General features: G+C 38.8%; 1 protein-coding gene across 1 annotated transcript in view; it reads left to right on the top strand.

The window, feature by feature from the left end:
• The window catches only part of LOC134672600 (monocyte to macrophage differentiation factor), a 67453-nt gene that overhangs the window by 25566 nt on the left and 21529 nt on the right, over positions 1 to 20358 (top strand). Inside the window, exons 2-3 of the mRNA XM_063530553.1 lie at positions 539 to 729; positions 5768 to 6020. Of these exons, the coding sequence (XP_063386623.1) occupies positions 539 to 729; positions 5768 to 6020 (444 nt within the window). The remainder of the gene's footprint in view (positions 1 to 538; positions 730 to 5767; positions 6021 to 20358) is intronic.

Here is a 20358-nt window from a genome sequence, read left to right as displayed (position 1 = left end):
TCGATTTCTCTGTCGAAAAGTAACCAATGCCCGGTAACTGACACCACATCGACGAAATTCCTGATACGCCAGATATTTGAAGATATGTCTAGATCCTCATTGTTTCATGGATATTGCAATGAAATTACCTTTCAGTATTGGTATAATATTAGGTAACAGGTTATGTTGGAAATTAGTTATGTGCAAGTTTCTTCCATACTTATCAAGTTTTTGACAGCAATTTGGCGCCTAATTAAAAAGACGGCGGCGTTTATTTGATTTTTTTGATCATCTTAGAATTGATAAAAAAAAAAATTTGTGGTATAATAATTTTGTGATTCTGATAATTATAATGTCGTAGTGTATATATAAAGTAAGCTAGAAAATATCCAAGAAAAATCACTCTGAATTTGTCAAATTTGTTTCGAATCAGGCCTTAGTACTAAATATTAGCATAGAATGTGATATGGGAGACTAGTTGAGGAGGTTATGGCGCGACTGAGGGTTTATAATGACCCACAATATTGTATTTATTATATATATTGTATTTTGTCCACAGGTAGAGAACGTAGCGAACGTATGCACGCACGCGATATGCGTGGCGCCAGCGTCACTCGGCGCGCGCGAGCTTCTCACGCGCTCGCTGAATGCTCCTCAAGCTATCGCAGCCGTAGTATACGGACTGGCGTTGTGCCTTCTGTTCGCAGTGTCGACTACCTTCCACTCGGTGTGCTGCTGCAGATCTGATACGTAAGTGTCCCACACGTTGACCTGTGAACGTGGCAGCCATTCGCTCGTCGCTCGGCGCGCGCGGTATCCTCACGACGCTCACGCGCCTCAGGTCGTGACCACCGTCGACTACCTTCCACTCGGTGTGCTGCTGCAGATCTGATACGTAAGTGTCTCACTCGCTGACCTGTGAACGTAGCAGCAGCGGCCATTCGTTCGACGCTCGGCGCGCGCGCTCTCCTCGCCCGCCTCAGGCCCTGGTATACAGATGTCTACTGTTCACTCTGTCGGCTATTTTCCACTCGGTGTGCTGCTACAGATCTGACACGAGTGATACGTAAGGGTAACATTCCATTTCTAACCGCAGCTGCATTACTGTCGATTTTACTATGGAAATTGACAATGACAGCGACGCGTTCAGTACCGGTAGTGCAGCTGCGGTTACTGCACCAAATAAGAGTCATTTCTGAGGCATAAAATATGTGAATGAGTTCTTTGATCGAAATGAAATCTGATATCAATATGCGCCGCATAAGTATATTTATTTTAATTAGAATTCCCCAGTTCTAAAACGAATCGTCTGCACGCTTTCAATCTACTTTAAAAGTACAAACAGGTCTTAATAATAATAATATGTCTCCACTGATGGCCGGGATAGTCCATGAATTTAATCATCATAAAACATTAACGGCTAACATTAAACTCCTACATGGGCTCTCCTTAAACTACACTTCGAGGAACATTTACAGCACTCTAACAATAAAATAGTGGAACTGACAGTGACACAGTAAAATAACGTCCCTATACTCGTGTTGGTAGCTACAACCTACAGTATCAAAGAATTCAAAGACTATAAAGAGTTTTTACTTGTCCTGTATAATGGTGATGCAGCTAAGCATAGCCCTAGCCAGGCGTAGGAATATTACCCGGCAAATTATTAATTATAAAACAGGAACTAATTGCGAAGATATAAGGGGCCCACAGATTACCAGTTCGCCGGACGATATCAGCCTGTCAGTTGTTCGGAGCTGTCAGATTTTGCTTCTAACTGACAGACCGATATCGTCCGGCGGACTGGTAATCAGTGGGCCCCTTAAAGTTATAAACTCCAGGTATGCATAATGAACAATGTGGGAAAATCGTGAACGCTAAAATCAATATGTTCAGTAAAATCGCGTGGGATTATTAAGAACACGAGTCCCGATACATTGTCTCCTATTGTAATCAAGTACATATTACATAAAACACATATCTTGTCACTATAAACTCTTTTGTTAGGAGCATATTTCTAACTGTATACTATAATGTTACACTCACGCTGCTAGGAGGAAGCGTCGTAAAAAGAAGCGGTAAGTAGGACGGCAGAGCTGGTAAATCCATTTTGTGCTATACAAAGCTTATTCACGCTTTGCACGAACTCAAATGCTGGTAACGCCACGATACAATAAAGGAAATGTTGGCATAGATCAGGGGTTTCCATCGTTTTTTAGGGTTCTGTACCCAAAGGGTAAAAACGGGACCTATTACTAAGACTCCGCTGGCCGTCCATCTTCTGTCTGTCTTTCACCGTGATAGCTAGACAGTTGAAATTTTCACATATGATGTATTTCTGTTGCCGCTATAACAACAAATACTCGTACTGAAAACAAAATAAAATAAATATTTAATTGGGGCTCCCATACAAAACAACCGTAATTTTTTTGCCGTTTTTCGCATTTATAATTGCGTTTTTATATCGAGCTTCGCCGTATGATACTTTTTAACTGACGAAAAAAACGGAGGAGGTTCTCAAGTCGACGCGTATATTTATTTATTTTTTATTTTAATTCCAAGCCGCATTGCATAATTTTCTTCACAAAACGTAAAGATATATGTACTAAGCATTGTTACAGAAAAATGCTAACACATTCTGAGACTATGACGCCTCACTGGTTGTGTGCTAAAGTACATAGATCAAAGGTTACCATTTCTTAATAATGCTCCCTTTTAGAACAAGTAATGACTGTTAAGCCTATATACGTCTTTATAGGGTAATAAATAATAATATTGTAAACATTATAAACTAATATTAGTACTCGTATTTACGCATATCTTGCCTCTAGACCCGCGTGCCCTAGATTCTGTCGAATCCTTGAAGATAATCCCTATAGGTGCCCGGAATATTGGTTATTATAATACCCTGACACAATAATGCAAAATCGTGCTTCATATTCGGCGTGTTCCACATTTCCATGACCCAAAAACAGAATCTTATACGTAATAATACTAATAATCTCGTCTAGAATACTGAATATTGCTTAAAGGTTATCCAAGATACCTACCTTTTTATACAACGTTGTATGTTAATATACCTACTGGTAAGTATAATCTGCGCTTCCAAATCAGTAGGTACCGACAGATTAGGTCACATGACAATAGGTATTTGTTTTACAAGGGGGCAAAGTTGTTGTTTAACCGCTCGTGCTAATATTGATACCCGAGCAAGCGAAAGATTCCAAAATTGAACCACGAGCGTAGCGAGTGCTTCGAAAAATGGAATCCTGGCTGGTGTGGTGACAAATTAATTTACCACATGCTGGATTTTACTTCGTTTAGTTATTACTTAGATTTTTTTTTTAATTATCCCAGTTTCGAAGTTACCACAATACACCTTATACATACTATGCTCACGTGGTAGGTATGTATAGTAAATAGGTATAAACATCTGAGCGGCGCCTCAGTTCCAATTACTGTGATGGTTTAACAATGGACCGGCACGAGGTACGTCTAATTGAATTGAAATTGGCGCACAATTGGCGTGCCCTCTTTACTCAGATTGGCAGGATTGGCACTTTATCCCTGTCTCACCTGTACTTTGACTTGGCACATTCTTTTTTTTTCATATTATGAACGGGCTTACTCATGGCTACAGACTAGCCGAGGCGTAGACGTGGCCTACGATGGAGCGAGCTCGCCCAGAAGGTGCCGTTCACTCTTGATTTGAAGGTTGCCGGGTTATAAGAACGACAATTAGAACTTGTTTGTTCAAAGCCTTCAAAAGAGCGGTAAATATTTAAAAAGGCTTTGTACTCTTCATTATGAAAGAGATACAATATACATTAAGACGACATAGATGTGGTCACTTGACATTGACAATTCGCCGTACATTGCTGGCCTAACAAAAAATATAAATTGACAATACTTAGGTACTGTCTTTTACAGGACCCGGAAGAGAACCTTACAGAAAATTGACAGGGTCAGGTGTCAATTGTCAGCGTGGTGAAATAAGTACCTGGTGCATCTAATTAGGAGCCAACAGGAGTGGTCATTTCTCCATACAAACGTACTCGACTCTTTCCTCCGTGGGTTTTGAAGCTAGAGCAATGATTTTTTCAACACAGTTTAATATTGTCAATATCTGTGTCGGACCGTTTTGCTTTTCTTGATATTTTTGTTTTTTAAGGCGCTAGAGCCCTTCAAAAATGGCCAAAATGGCCTCATTGACTATGCCGCAATGAGAGGCGTAGTATTCAAAACTGATATCAATTAGCCAAAAAAGCAAAACGGTCCGACACAGATAATTTCATAATCATTTAGATCTCCAAATTTGGTTACGATTGGTTAAGTTTTGGAGGAGGAAACAGTCGAGTACGAAACCTCGATTTATGAGATTATTATACGCAGGATTTTTCGCCTTGTCCTTATCGCACTAGTTTAAGCCGCTTCCGTTAGCGAGACAGGTATGTTTACCTAAAATGTTTAAAATTCAGCTCCTGTTTCGTCTTTCAAAACATTAAGAAATAAGTCGGGGTCTTACGGTGAGGCCTTAAAAAGTTTGCGAATAAGTGCTATCCGAGGCATTTTTATGTTTACAACTCGGTTATTCTGAAATGGACGCTTTAAAAACTAGGTTAAGCTTTAACGAGCGCTTACCCATCCGCTAAAACCATTATTCTCATGTATATGGCTTTTTATCCCTAAGAATAGCCTAGTTTTACATGACATTGGGAGCAAACGGGTTTAAATGTAATCCAAGCTGTCTTAAGGCTTCGTAGGTGCGTCAGAGGCCACAGGCCGTGAGAATTAAGTCGAGTTAGCTAAATATAGCCCACCGTGTGTCATTGGTTAAGTGCGAGTGCATGCGAGCCGATTTCTAGCTTAATTGGATGCCAGAGGGGCTACCGCGAAAACCGAAATTAGCAAATTGCGGGGATCTTTCTCTTTTACTCCAATGAAGGCGTAATTAGACTGACCGAGAAAAATGCCCGCAATTCACGAACTTAGATTTCCGCGGTTATTAGCCCAGTTCAATCCCGTGATCCGTAACAAGTATGCTAAATCGTGTCCTTGTATTTAGCGTTTGACTTGTCTGCTTTCGGTGACCCATGTACCATCGCCCACTCTGTTAAGTTCGTAAACCTTATTACTAAAGGCATAAGGTCCACCGATGGTCAGTTACGAGTGGTGCTGTTTGTACCATGGGTAATAGACAAGATAATAGACGCTCGTGAACGCAGTGGGTATATTGGCTTTATCATAAAGCCTTTATGCAAAGGCAAAAATGTATGTTCGACTCGCATACATTGCGCTGGTGACTCAGTAATGGGAAAACGCGTTATAAACAACGATCAACATTTTATATTCACAATTTTCTTACTACATTTTAAGCAGTTTATCATCCATGCTTATTTGATAACACTATTTTACACTTTTGATATTTATAAAATAACTTTTTCACATCACAATCTCAGAAAATATTCTCATTTCGATTTCTACCATTCAGAATCTTTGCGCAAAGCGCTCATAAAGAAAACAGGCTTTTCAGGCTGTATGCTTGTTTCCCACCAATAAAAAAACCTAACCGACTTTAGGCAAATTTTACGGTTTATCTCACGTATTTTTAGTCACTACTCATCCACTGTTAGTGCTTGAAAATGGAGCCATGAGGTCTTCAAAACATGTCGCGCGACTAACTAAAATTACACGACTTCAACCGTAAAATTTGCTGAACTCACGACAGTTTAAATTCGACTAACCGATTTTCATCAGATAATTCTCTAACACATCCATTTTTTTCTAGCAAAATGAAGCACTGGCTTCACCGCTGCGACCGCGCCATGATCTACATCTTCATCGCCAGCTCCTACTTCCCCTGGCTGACCGTCGGCACGCTCTCCTGCTGGATGCTGCGAGAGCTGCGCTGGGCCATCTGGCTGTTGGCCGTCCTCGGCATCACGTACCAGCAGATCTTCCACGAGCGCTACAAGATGCTGGAGCTGTTGCTATACCTGGTCATGGGGCTCGGGCCCGCTGCGATCATTGTCACGTCTAATGTAAGTATTGATGCGATAGTGCTATCTCTTTCACTCTTAACTATCGGTGACAAGTTTATCCAAGAGCTGCGCTGGCCCATCTGGCTGCTGGCCGTCCTCGGCATCACGTACCAGCAGATCTTCCACGAGCGCTACAAGATGCTGGAGCTGTTGCTGTACCTGGTCATGGGGCTCGGGCCAGCTGCGATCATCGTCACGTCTAATGTAAGTATTGATGCGATAGTGCTATCTCTGTCACTCTTAACTGTCAGTGACAAGTTTATCCGAGAGCTGCGCTGGGCCATCTGGCTACTGGCCGTCCTCGGCATCACGTACCAGCAGATCTTCCACGAGCGCTACAAGAAGCTGGAGCTGTTGCTATACCTGGTCATGGGTCTCGGGCCCGCTGCGATCATTGTCACGTCTAATGTAAGTATTGATGCGATAGTGCTATCTCTGTCACTCTTAACTATCAGTGACAAGTTTATCCAAGAGCTGCGCTGGCCCATCTGGCTGCTGGCCGTCCTCGGCATCACGTACCAGCAGATCTTCCACGAGCGCTACAAGATGCTGGAGCTGTTGCTGTACCTGGTCATGGCGCTCGGGCCAGCTGCGACCATCGTCACGTCTAATGTACGACTGTACGTCTCCTTGCATGACTACCTCGCTTTACTTGCCTTGTAGTTAATGAAAAAGATGCTCAAGACGCCGGTTTTTTGATGCACTGCAGTACTGTTTCTGGCGACAACAGGTGAAGTATAGCGATTCCTACGAGGGTACAGATGTGTCCAGATTTCTCTGCAGTTTCAAGCAAATTCTAGATTACCGGAATTGGAGGCTGGAAAAATTTGAATTGATCGTATTGAGCATGTACGATAGTTACAAGGCGGCAGAGGTTGTAGCTTACATAACAGCCGCATATAATGACTGTATTAACTTAACAATCGTTTGATCTCTCTACACGAATCACGTCGTAAACCGTTTTCATGTTTGTAATAATGTTTAGTAACGTGTTACTAACGCCAGAAGTACTTATCTTATTAAGTAGTTTAAGGGCCCGATTCGGATTTTGAAATAGATATCTATTAGATATCTTTTAGACATCAAGATACGATAACGATATGTTTAAGATCTAACCTGTCAATTTTGACATTTGCGCGATTCTGGAGATACTCTTGAACGATTTCCACAGGATATGACTTAGAGATCCAATTCACATCTAATAGATATCTTACTCTATCTAACGTAAAAGTGACATTGGTTGCCTGAATTGCGCTGCAAAAGAGAACTAGTTGATATTTAAACTATAACATAGGTATCTAGAATGGATCTAGTACGTGTTGTCTCTTGTGAATATCTTGAAGTTCGAATACTGTAGTAAGGCACTATTGCACAGTAAGACAGTGTCCTAACTTAACTATCCTTCTGCTCGTATGCGCTTTTCGCTACACATGGATTTTCCTGTGTTATAGGTACGAATATCGTCACTGAATGTGTTAAGCACCCACGCCGCTAAACTAGCTGTATAGGGACCGTGCGCGTTTGAGGGTCTGCCATCTTGTGGCCTGAATCGGAAACATATGTGCACATGTACATTGCCAAAGCAAGTGCTACCATCTACCTTTATCGTCGGTACGTTTCCTTGTGCATAGTAGGTTCTGCCATCTTGTGGGCTACATCGGAAGCATAAACGACACATTTACGCATCGCGTCAAAAATCTGACGGCTCCTACAGTGCCCCTATAGTTCATGCACGGGGCCTATAGAAAAGGGGATAGGTATAGGTATTTAGGTATGTTGGGCAGCGACTGTACTATATGTATACATCATCTTATTTATTAAATATACACTTAGTGTTATGAACACAAAGTGTTTAGTGTACTTATCTCACGACACAATGGTGTAACGTTGAAATGGGCATTGTATAATGACGCTTCTTTGTTACACACAGCTTATTCTCTTAGCCTTAGGCCTTTGACATCTGTGCCTACTTGTGTAGACTTTGCCGCTCTACATACTTCTTTGTTTCTTTGTAAACCAGAGACCAGAGAAAATAAAGACCGTGTAATTTAGCGCACTTTAGCGGTAGCTACACTGCTATAGCAACGAGTGTACAAATATCGGCAGTCGTTATTGTTTAATAGTCTAGTAATGCATGGATGCTGACGTGTGCCAGTCCAAGGTGCCGAGATTACAGTAATTATGGACACTGCATTAACGTTCATAACATGTGACACAGCATAGACATTTGACACGTAACATCAAACAAACATCAAACATCAACAAACATCAACATTTATTCAGCAAATAGGCCACAAGGGCACTTTTACACGTCAACATTGAATTTACATAAAAGCAAAAATAATAACATCAACAATTTTATAAAATAAAACTAACAATTCAATCTAACGTATTACAATTACTAAGAGATGTATATGGTCTCTTAATGTCGAATTACATACAAAATACAGATAAAAAAACACACACAAAAAAAAACTATAATATTTAGAGGTGTAAATGTCTCTAGGTGTCAGAACTATAAGATTATATGGTTTATCAAGTTATCCTTAGAGATGTATAAGGTCTCCAAGAGTCAATATCCTGTATAATTAATACATTCATTAAAAGAAAAGAAACATACGAGAACAGAATGAGGCGTCTCACTGTAATTAATTAATAAAAGTTACTAAGTATAATAGCTCGTGTTAGCTTAACAGACCAGTCTCCACAAACAGCACCCGTTCACGAGTATGACGCGTATCTCAGCCATCGCCTCCCTCAACCTTCATTCGGGAAAGTGGCGACCCGATCAACAACGCCACCGTAAGCAAAGACTTTTAAGCGAGCATGACATGTTCAAGCTACCGGCCTATATTAATATTAAAATAGTAATAACATGTAGCTGTAAGACACGGCATTTTGTGCTCATATGTTACATAAAAAGACAGTAATATAGCTTCACATAATTACTAGCCTAAGTTGACTTAGAGATGTAAAGGTCTCTAAGTGTCAGAAACATTAAAAATATAGGTAAGTATGTATAATCAAAAATAAAAATCAAATAAATAAATATGTACTTAGAGATGTATAAGGTCTCCAAGTGTCCAAAACTAAAATTAAATTAAACAATATAATCAAGCGAGAACATCATTGTCTCATGTGTCAATTGTACTGGACACTAGCATATTTAATTCACAATGTAAAAAAAAAAAATATTTATTTAATTCTTATTATACTAATGAAATCAAGCTACCGGCTTAAAAGCATCTCTATCGTTTATAAAATCATTTACAGTGTAGTACGCCTTACGTAACAAGGAGTGCTTAATGTGCGACTTAAATTTATGAAGTGGTAAATTCACTACATCAGTGGGGACTTTGTTATAAAAATGTGTACAGTTCCCGACGAAAGACGTACTAACCTTACGGAGGCGGTGGGCGGGCACAGCAAGTTTATGTTTGTTTCTAGTGTTATAGTTATGGATATCACTGTTAACCTTGAATTCGTGGATGTTTTTCCGAACATACATAATATTCTCTAGTATGTATTGAGATGCAACGGTAAGAATGTTAACTTCTTTGAATTTCTCTCTTAGGGATACTCGAGCGCCCAGTCCATAGATGGAACGTACAGCTCGTTTTTGCAGCACAAATATTGTCTGAATATCTGCCGCTTTTCCCCACAACAGAATTCCATAAGACATAACACTATGGAAGTAACTAAAGTATACCAGCCTGGCCGTCTCTACGTTTGTCAGCTGTTTGATTCTCCTCACTGCATAGGCTGCTGAACTAAGTTTTCCGGCTAGAGTGCCTATATGTGCATGCCATTGCAGTTTGGAGTCTAGAGTGACTCCCAGGAAAACAGTTCGGTCCTCAAATTCCAGCGTATCACCTTTTATTTTAATCTTGCTGTTATTTACCTGCTTGACGTTAGGTAGCGTAAACTTGATGCATTTGGTTTTCTTGGCGTTCAAAAGCAAATTGTTTGCCGTAAACCAGTTTACAATGGTAGATAGCGCGTCATTAATGCTCTCGAAGCTATTTTCCTTTCTGTCCACTTTAAATATAAGGGAAGTGTCATCTGCAAATAACACTATATCATGTCTATCTTGCACAACTTTTGGTAAGTCATTAATGTATACCAAGAACAGGAAGGGACCAAGAATTGAACCTTGAGGCACTCCGAGGGCTACCGGGGACCCCGCCGATTGAGTTCCATTAATAACTACTCGCTGAGTTCTATCCGAAAGGTACGATGAGACCAGGTCAAGGGCACTAGCTTTTATCCCATAGCGGCTTAATTTTCTCTTTAAATTTTCGTGATCAACGCAATCAAATGCCTTTGACAGATCACAGAAAATTCCAACAGCATCTTGAGCTTTTTCCCAAGCATCAAAGATGTGTTTTAGAAGTACCGCACCGGCGTCAGTAGTTGATCGACCTTTGGTGAAACCAAATTGATTGCTATCAAGCAGTTTGTTTCTGTTGAAATGTGACAATAGTTGATTCAGAATAAGTTTCTCGAACGCTTTGCTTAATGCCGGTAGTATTGAAATCGGTCTAAAGTTCGTGGGATCTGTTCTCGTTCCTGATTTAAACAGAGGGATAATTTTGCTATGTTTCATAATATCTGGAAAAATTCCAGCATCAATGCATCTGTTGAAAATCTCAGCTAAGTATGGTGTAATTGACTCAATGATGGAATCTAATACTTTGACAGACAGGCCCCAAAGATCTTCTGTTTTCTTTAAATTTAAAGACCTAAAAGTCTTAAGAACTATATTCGATGAGACATACGAAAATTTGAAGATTTCTGTACATTCTGCCACATTTGTCTTCAAAATTTCTTCAGCGACGTCTGGCGATGAATTAAGGGATCTTGTTGTTTCTACCGGGATATTCGAGAAAAACCGCTCAAAATGATCTGCCACTTCACGGTCGGAACTTACTAAAGTGTCAGCAATTCGTAGGTTGTAGTGCGGATCCTTCAGTTTACGTTTTCCAGTTTCATTACTGATAACTTGCCATACAGTTTTGACTTTATCGCTGGAATTTAGGATCTTTTTCGACAAATAATCGGCTTTAGCGGCGACACACAACATTTTAAAAGATTTAGAATAATTTTTGACGTACTCCAGAAATTCCGGTCTTTTATCAGTTGCCTTTAAATCATATAAGTCGTAGAGCCGGCGTCTTTTCTCGTGAATATCCGGTGTAGCCCAGTCGCTAAATTTAGTCTTAGCCTTGCCTTGCACCTTTTTCTGAATGAAACAGGCATCAAATTCCTTTTTAATACAATTAAACAACTCGGAACTCAAACAGTCAGGGTTTTCCTGGGTACATGAAAGACAACATAATTGTTTAGTAATATTACGATTGAATAAACCTAGGTGACTTTCGGAAATCGGCCTACACAAAGTGTCTTGAGGAATTTCTTCAGTTTTCCCGCTGAAAGAAGCTTTTAGTCCACAGTGGTCAGAACTTAGGTTGTTAATAACAGATTTACTAATCGCGTCATTATTACTAAAGATGTTATCTATACATGTAGCACTGGTTGCTGTGACTCGAGTGGGTTCACAAAATAAATTGACTAAATTGAAGGATTTAAAAGTATTTAGTAACCTTCCACATAATGGCGAATTTTCTAGCAAATTAATATTGAAATCACCACATACAATTATATTTTTGTGACTTCCAAAAACACTACTAAGTACTTCATCTATGACCGATTCGAATAAGTTATAGTCTGCCGATGGGGGCCTGTACACGCATATAATTATAAATTGTTCCAATTCAACACAAGAAAGTTCTATAAGGCGTTCCACAGACATGTCAACAATGTCTTTACGCTCCTTACTTTTTAAATTATGTTTTACCATTATCAATGACCCGCCGCGATTGCAAGATCTCCTAAAAAATGAACTTACTATACTATGATTATTGAAATTAAACATAAATTCATGACCTTTAAGCCAGTGCTCAGTTATACAGAGAATGTCAATATTCGAGTACTGTATAAACAAATCAATTTCGTGTTCCTTACAGGTAAATCCTTGGATATTTTGATGAACTAAGTTCAATAAATTGGTTTTACTAAACATACTAGCATCACAGTGATCAATATGAACGGAGCCGGCTGGTGCACACGTTGTCGTAGCGATTAGTTTAAATTCAAATCACCAGGCGGCTCCATCTCAAACCCTACGCTACCAAGGCGTAAAATACTACGCGACTTAAGGTTATTAGACGCCGTGCTAGCCACGACGGGGTCTTCAATATTATATGCTAACAGGTTAGCACACTCTACAAGACATCTTCGCGGTAGCCTCTCCTATGGATACCGTCAATTGGGATAACTGGGGACAGGAGGGGTAACCTTAGAGCATTTAATAACCGGAGTGGCCATTAGAGAGCTTACCCCCTCTGCCGAAAGACTTGCACAATTGTACAAACTTTTCTATGAACTGACATATGGCTATTTGTACGTTACGTACAAATCATGTAGAAATAGAAATCCCATCAAAAACATAAATGTAAAAAAGGAGAGCCAAGTTCAATACAAAAATTATGCTTGGCTGTGGGGTTCGCCGCAATAGACCGGGAGATAGTGACACATTTTACTGGGTCATTTGTACCAGTATGGCGGTTCGTCAGGGGTCTAAGTACGTAATGAACGAAATAAAAATGATGGTCATAGCGCTGGTACCGGCGGCCCAATCGCGTGGGCGTTAGTCGAACGTGTCGGATAAAATACGAGTGTCGAACGATTTGTTCCACAAAAATCCTCGTATTATTCGATAGTCCATAAAAAAGAAGTAGACGGTAGCGTAATGCCATACTTCTCCGGTGTGACTTACAGCCCGCCATACTGAGGCGAACACGTTAATTAAAAAAAAACAATTCAATCATTTGTGCCAAGCTAATTTTTCCACAGGTGATCATCGTCGAGCAGCCATTCATGGAAATCACCATGCCATACTTTTCGGATGGTTCCAAATGGCCGCCATACCGCCGCAAAGGAGTTAATTTTTTTTTTATTGCTAAACGATTTGTACCATCTTGTAATTTTTTTTCAAGACTCTGTGTGATCATAAATGGAAATCTCATAATGCCATACCTGCAGGAGGTGGCAAATGTGTACAATATTTTTTTATTTCAAGTATGGTGCCCCTTTTTCCCCCTATTAGAAGTATGGCAAATATAATAATGGTCACATTGCATCATACAATTTCCAAAAATCCAAATGCCATACTGGTACAAATCGTCAAAAAATTGTTTTTTGTTTTAAGTCTTGGCTTAAGTCTCACAGTCGTCCGCCCCGTAGTTATAATCTGAAATATTTTTTTTTAGGTATAATTGTATCCAAACAAACAGAATATGATGATGCCATGCTGTAAAAAATTATTTTACGTATACATAGTCGTATTTTTGAAACGTGTCGATTAAATAAGTTTTTCAAGTATGGCAGCACTTTTTCCCCCTACTATAAGTATGGCAATTATAATAACGGTCACATTTTATCAAATACTTTCCAAAAATTTAAATGCAATACTGGTACAAACCGTTTAGCAAAAAAAAAAATTAACTCCCTTGCGGCGGTATGGCGGCCATTTGGAACCATCCGAAGAGTATGGCATGGTGATGTCCATGAATGGCTCCTCGACGATGATCACCTGTGCAAAAATTAGCTTGGCACAAATGGTTGAATTGTTTTTTTTAAATTAATGTGTTCGCCTCAGTATGGCGGGCTGTAAGTCACACCGGAGAAGTATGGCATTACGCTACCGCCTACTTCTTTTTTATGGACTATCGGAAAATACGAGGATTTTTGTGGAACAAATCGTTCGACACTCGTATTTTATGCGACACGTTCGACTAACGCCCACGCGATTGGGCCGCCGGTACCAGCGCTATGACCATCATTTTTCTTTCCTTCATTACATGCTTAGACCCCTGACGAACCGCCATACTGGTACAAATGACCCAGTAAAATGTGTCACTATCTCCCGGTCTACAAAAAGAATGGAGATCTAAATGAGTGCCAAGTTCTATGCAAAATCCAAATATGTATTTATAGGAACAAAATAACATTATAAACAAGTATTAAACTCTATTTCTTTGCTTTATTGGATACCTATAACAATTGACTTGGCCAGTTTTCATTACATCAGTCATTTTGTAAAGTTATTCAATATATATATATTTTGTAATTCTGATAAAAACTGGCCAAGCCAAATCTAACCTACTTTAAGATCTCACTTTTTTTTTTTAATAACAGCAATTGTTATAGGTATCCAATAAAACAAAGAAATAGAGTTTAATACTTGTTTATAATGTTATTTTGTTCCTATAAATACATATTTGGATTTTGCATAGAACTTGGCACTCATTTAGATCTCCATTCTTTTTGCGGCGAACCCCACAGCCAAGCATAATTTTTGTATTGAACTTGGCTCTCCTTTTTTACATTTACGTTTTTGATGGGATATCAATACTTTTTGTAAAGAAAATTAGGCAGGTATTGAGATTTAATGTTTTTTCTTGTGTTTCCGCTGCATGTTTTTTACTTCTGTTCTTTGTATTAATTATGTAGTGCCGCGCGCCGTCAACGACACACCGTTGGCCGGTTGTTTAGCGCGTATTACAAGTTTTTTGTATGGGGACACCACTTATTTTTTGACTTAACTTTAAAATAATAAAAAAATAAAAATAAATAAATATTATAGGACAATCTTACACAGATTGACTAAGTCCCACAGTAAGCTCAAGAAGGCTTGTGTTGTGGGTACTCAGACAACGATATATATAATATACAAATACTTAAATACATAGAAAACACCCATGACTCAGGAACAAATATCTGTATCATCATACAAATAAATGCCCTTACTGGGATTCGAACCCAGGACCATCGGCTTCGCAGGCAGGGTCCCACTAGGCCAGACCGGTCGTCATTATTTATTTTTATATTTCTTTTATATAGCAAATATAATAATACATATATTGGGATAGTTTCAAATATCTGCTTGTAACGGTTCCAACGCTACAATAAAAAAAAATTTGTATGGAGACCCCCCTATTTTCTAACTTTTTTTTATTTTTAGATTTTTTCCTACGCTTACACACAATTACCGAGCTGGATTCCAAAATTCATCCTTCTAGGTCATCTGGAAGTAGGTTAGGTTTAGGTACTTATATGTCAGTCACAATAAAAAATGTTTTTTTTTGTATGGGGACCCCCCCCCCCCTATTTTTTAACTTTTTTTTATTTTTAGATTTTTTCCTACGCTTTCACACAATAACTGAGCTGGATTCCAAATTTCATCCTTCTAGGTCATCTGGAAGTAGGTTAGGTTTAGGTACTACATATAAGTCAGTCAGTCAGTCTTAAAATTTACGACTTTTTGACCTTCATATCTTTATAACCGTTTGAGCTAGCTTAATGAAATTTGGGCTTCTAGATGTCCTTATGGATATAATTAAACACGTAATTTTATGTGTTTACGTTAAAGATGTTTTGAGTTATAGAAGGGTCAAAAGTGGCACCAAGTGGTTCGTGTAATATTACACTTGGCGCTGGCTAGCCAGTTCCTTTGCTTGAACTTGGCTTGACACGCTGCCGCGTGTCTAGATACATTTGACGTCCCCTCCCCCGCAAAAATCGGCAGACTGTTTCGTAATGAAAATGATAGCGATGACATCTCCAGTTAGTAAATGCTCTAAGGGGGTAACCTTATACAAAGGAAAGGAGATAACAATATTCATCTCTGTAGTATAGCTGTGTCTCTAATGACGTAAATAAAACTTACAAATGTATCTTGGGCCTTTGGGGTCATCCATTAATTACGTCACACGAATTTCTAGGCTTTTTGACCCCTCCCCCCCTCCTTGTCACACTTGGTCACATTTGGCAAACCCCTCCCCCCTAGTGTGTCGTCACATTTTTTCTTTTCTACGAAATCGCCAAATCGAATTAAGTAAGTACCTAAGTATTATTAATATTTTATCAAAATATTTTTGACGATATAAATATTATACCCCAAAACTGCTTAGGAAAGAAAATTAAAAGATAAAAACAATTATCGTTTTAAAAACTTGTTATTTAAATTTACAGCGAATAAAATAATTTAAATAAATTTTCGGTTACCTACTGATGAAGTTAAAGTGACGTCACAAAGTTTGTGTCTCCCCCTCCCCCATGTCACAATATGTCACATTTTTTTGACCCCCTCCCTCCCCCTAAACGTGTGATGTAATTAATGGATGACCCCTTTTTGTTGACCTCTAACCTAAACTAAACTTGTCGGACGGAAAAAATCCGCAATATCAGCAATTTGTCGAATTCCTCCAAGATAATATAAATAACGCTAGCAAAAGAAATAAATACTCAAGACAAAGTGTTTGCCGAATAAAGAAATATTCTGTGAAACGTGACGTTGATAAATCTTCGGGTTGAAAAGTCAAAGGACATCCGAGGATGTCGACGAGTTCTGTTTGAGAGCTATTTTCGATTTTCCTCAAACGAGTAAATAGGTGTATATACATAGGTACCTTTATGTCTCGCCAACTATTACATAAACCCTAGAGGTTTTCAATAGTGGCATGCATGCAAAAATTGTATTAAATTTTAAAGTGAATAAATAAACTAAAAAAACAATGTAGATAACATTAATATTGTATAATATATATGTATTGTTATTTCCGTTTTTTCCTCGTTTGTTTTAGAACAATTACATAATTGGGCCGTTCACCTGAGGAATATATTTATACCTTTCTTGGTTTGCGAACAAGAATTAGTGTCCGACCGAAAACGGATTTTTTACCGAATACTAACCACACCTAAGAATCCGAAACTAATACAGTTTCTGTGCGGCAGTTTTTGACCGAAACCGAACCTTCAGCCGAAACATGATTTTTTTGCCGAAACCGAAACCGAAACTTTGGTCAGACATAACAAGAATACCTATTCTTGTATCAGTCCAACGAGCGAGCGCTCCAGACACTATCATTATTAATGACTTTATTACCTTTAACATTTGTTGATCACTGTATAGTCGTTCGAATAAAATGAGAGTATTATCCATATTATACTTATAAATAAGAATTACATGAATATAATTATCATACTTTCGCTTCACGTGGACACGTGTAAATAGTACAGTCACCAGCAATAATATGTTACACAACGAAGGCCGCAAAAATACCTGACACGATCTTATTCGTAGTACAATAAGTGCGCGTCACATATTTTTGCGGCCTTCGTTGTGTAACATATTATTGCTGGTGACTGTACATATCTATCTGGTGGTCACTGGTCCGTAACCCGTAACTGTTATGAAACTTTAGTAAATTAGCATATTTGACAAAAGGGTTTAGCTTCACTTTTTAGTGTTCCGTACAAAACATTGTTCATTTTATTCAGTTATTACTTTGTCAGTAGTGTAGACACCAACGACCCAGCCAGATGAAAAATCTGTGCTTGGGCACCTAAATCCATATAAACCCGTATTTAGTTTCTAAGTATGTAATGTACTTAACTTAAGACGAAACAGGAGCTGAGTTTTAAATATTTTAGGTATATATACCCGTCTCGCTAACGGAAAACTAGTGCGATAAGGACAAGGCGAAATATCCTGCGTAAAAATCTCAAAAATCGAGGTTTCGTACTCGACTATTTCCTTCTTCAAAACTTAACCAATCCTAACCAAACTTGGAAATCTAAATGACTATGAAATTATCTGTGTCGGACCGTTTTGCTTTTTTGGCTAATTGATATCAGTTTTGAATACTAGGTACGCCTCTCATTGCGTTGCGGCATAGTCAATTAGGCCATTTTGGCCATTTTTGGAGGACTCTAGCGCCTTAAAAAACAAAAAAAGCAAAACGGTCCGACACAGATATTGACAATATTAATCTGTGTTGAAAAAATCATTGCTCTAGCATCAAAACCCACGGAGGAAACAGTCGAGTACGTTTGTATGGAGAAATGACCAATCCTGTTGGCTCTTAAACCTACCAAGCTACTGTGCCGCCGACATAACCGTTTTCCACGCTCACGGTCGCCCATCGCGTGTCTTACATTACACACTCCACACTCGTATTTTTCTTAAAACAGCTCTACACGACACAGGCGTGTGAGTGGGTCTTAAAAAAATGTATTCGTTAAAACAGCGGGTCTTAAAATCCCTTTGAGACATACTTTTTGGACGCAATGGGCCAACGTTACTATGTGCATGTAACAAACAGTTTGAGTTCAAGTTCGATCCTCGGGTGAAAGTTTTTTTAATTTTTGTAATTTTTTTTTTATTTTTATTTTTTAAATCTAAAACTTGACAATTTGTAATACAATCATGGCGCCGAATCCTGCCTGCAGAAAGTGTAAAAAAATACAAGTTAAACACTACCTGAAATGTTCATGTTGCAAACAGACGTACTGTCTCACCTGCACCAATACTGAGAAACGTTATAACTTAATGGATAGGTCTGCTAAATCTAAGTGGACTTGTATGAACTGTAAGAAAAAAGACCACGAATACAAAACTATAGCTCAACAAAAAAGGCTATCTAGTACTTCAACATCTACGCCAAATGTCAACGTAAAGAATGCAAAGGAGATGTGTAAGCTAGAGACTGTACAAATAGCTACACCGGTCGAGACAGAAGTATTAGAGCCGGTAGACAACAGCGAAGTACAAGATGCTTCACAAACAAATACTCAACCTACGTCAGAAAATATCACTACAAGGCGAAAATATAACCTACCAGTACAGAATTCTTTTGATTCTTTATCCCAAGATGAAAGTTGCTCAGATCTTTCAGTTTTGGAAAACACCCTAAACACAAGTTGTCCTGACGTGTCGTTAAGCCGAAATATACACACAGAAGCCGAAAAATGTGAGGATGAATATTCTCAGAGTGAATTGAATTTGACAGGAAACACTAATACCCACAGTTTGCCTAACATACACTCACAAGTACAAAATTTTATAGTAGAGGACTTAAAAAAACAGATAGAGAATCTTAAGAAACAATTGCTGGGAGCAGATACAGAAATCCAAAAGCTGCTAGGCGAAAAATACAAACTAGAAGATGACCTAATTGAGACACGTAAGAAGTGTGATTTGTACCGGAGCCTGCTGAAGGGAACAGCACCAGTATCACCAACAGGGACACCCAAAGCACAGGCAAAATGCAGCAAACAAGTGCCTGTAGTAAATAAGCCACTCGTTTCGGGCTGCCCGGACCCAGCCTTACGTTTAAATGACCAATCGGACGAATCAAAACTCTTAGGCGAAAAGGAAAATTCTCAGGATACGAGTAAAGTAGAACATCGGTCAAGGCAAACTAGCATAGATAGAGAAGAAGAACAAGAGGATCACTTCAGCCAGACGCCGGAACAGGGACGGAAAGAGAGTCTAACGCATGCGCAGCAGGGAACCAGTAAGCCCCATCGGGTACACACCACTGCCACTCGACTAGTCGCGGCCTCCAAAAACGATAACCCTAAAAATCAATTGTGTATTGTAAGTAATCAAGCAACCGGTTGCATTTTGAATGCCATAGAATATAACCTAGATAGAGATGCCACATACTGTCACTATGCTGCGCCAAACTGTGGCATTATAGAGCTACTTACGAACTTAGAGAACAAGTTGAAGAGTTTTACCATGAATGACTTCTGTATAATCTTTATTGGTGAAAAAGACATAAATGAGTCTCAAAATAGTATTAATTTAATAAATTGTATTAGAGAGTCGCTTAGGAAAATCACACATACCAATAAAATTATCTGTCTTCCAACATATGTTTGTGGGGCACTTATTTATAACTATAAGGTAGAGATGTTTGGTAGTTTACTTGCGATGGATATGCAAACTAACAACTATGCCTTCCTGTTCGACACGAATCGGGACCTAACTTTAGATATGTTTTCGGACTATTCGGGTAGGTTAACCAAATTTGGAATGAGAGCAGTATTTTCGAGTCTTAAAATATTTATGGGACAAGCCCAGGCGTACTTGACTAATGAAGAAAATATACCTATCGAAAATCAGTTTTTTCGAGGCATCAGTAATGACTCCTTTCGTTAGAACCGAAAACAGAACTAGCTTAACTAGTGAACACAAAGATAAAGTGTTAATTAATGTGTATCATCAGAATTTGTGTGGTATTAGCAATAAAAAACTCGACTTGGAATTATATTTGAATAGCTTACCTATAGTACAGCATTTTGTTTGTGTCAGTGAACACTTCTTAAACAAGATTACAGCGCCGCTTCTTAACTTTCCTGATTACTATCTAGCTACTTATAACGTAAGAACCAATAAAAAAAGGGGCGGTAGTTTAATTTTAGCTCG

Source organism: Cydia fagiglandana, chromosome 17 (genome assembly GCF_963556715.1).
Source record: "Cydia fagiglandana chromosome 17, ilCydFagi1.1, whole genome shotgun sequence".
Taxonomy (NCBI): Eukaryota; Metazoa; Arthropoda; class Insecta; order Lepidoptera; family Tortricidae; genus Cydia; species Cydia fagiglandana.
The sequence above is the reverse complement of the archived record's forward strand: the minus strand, read 5'-3'. Positions and strand labels throughout refer to the sequence as shown.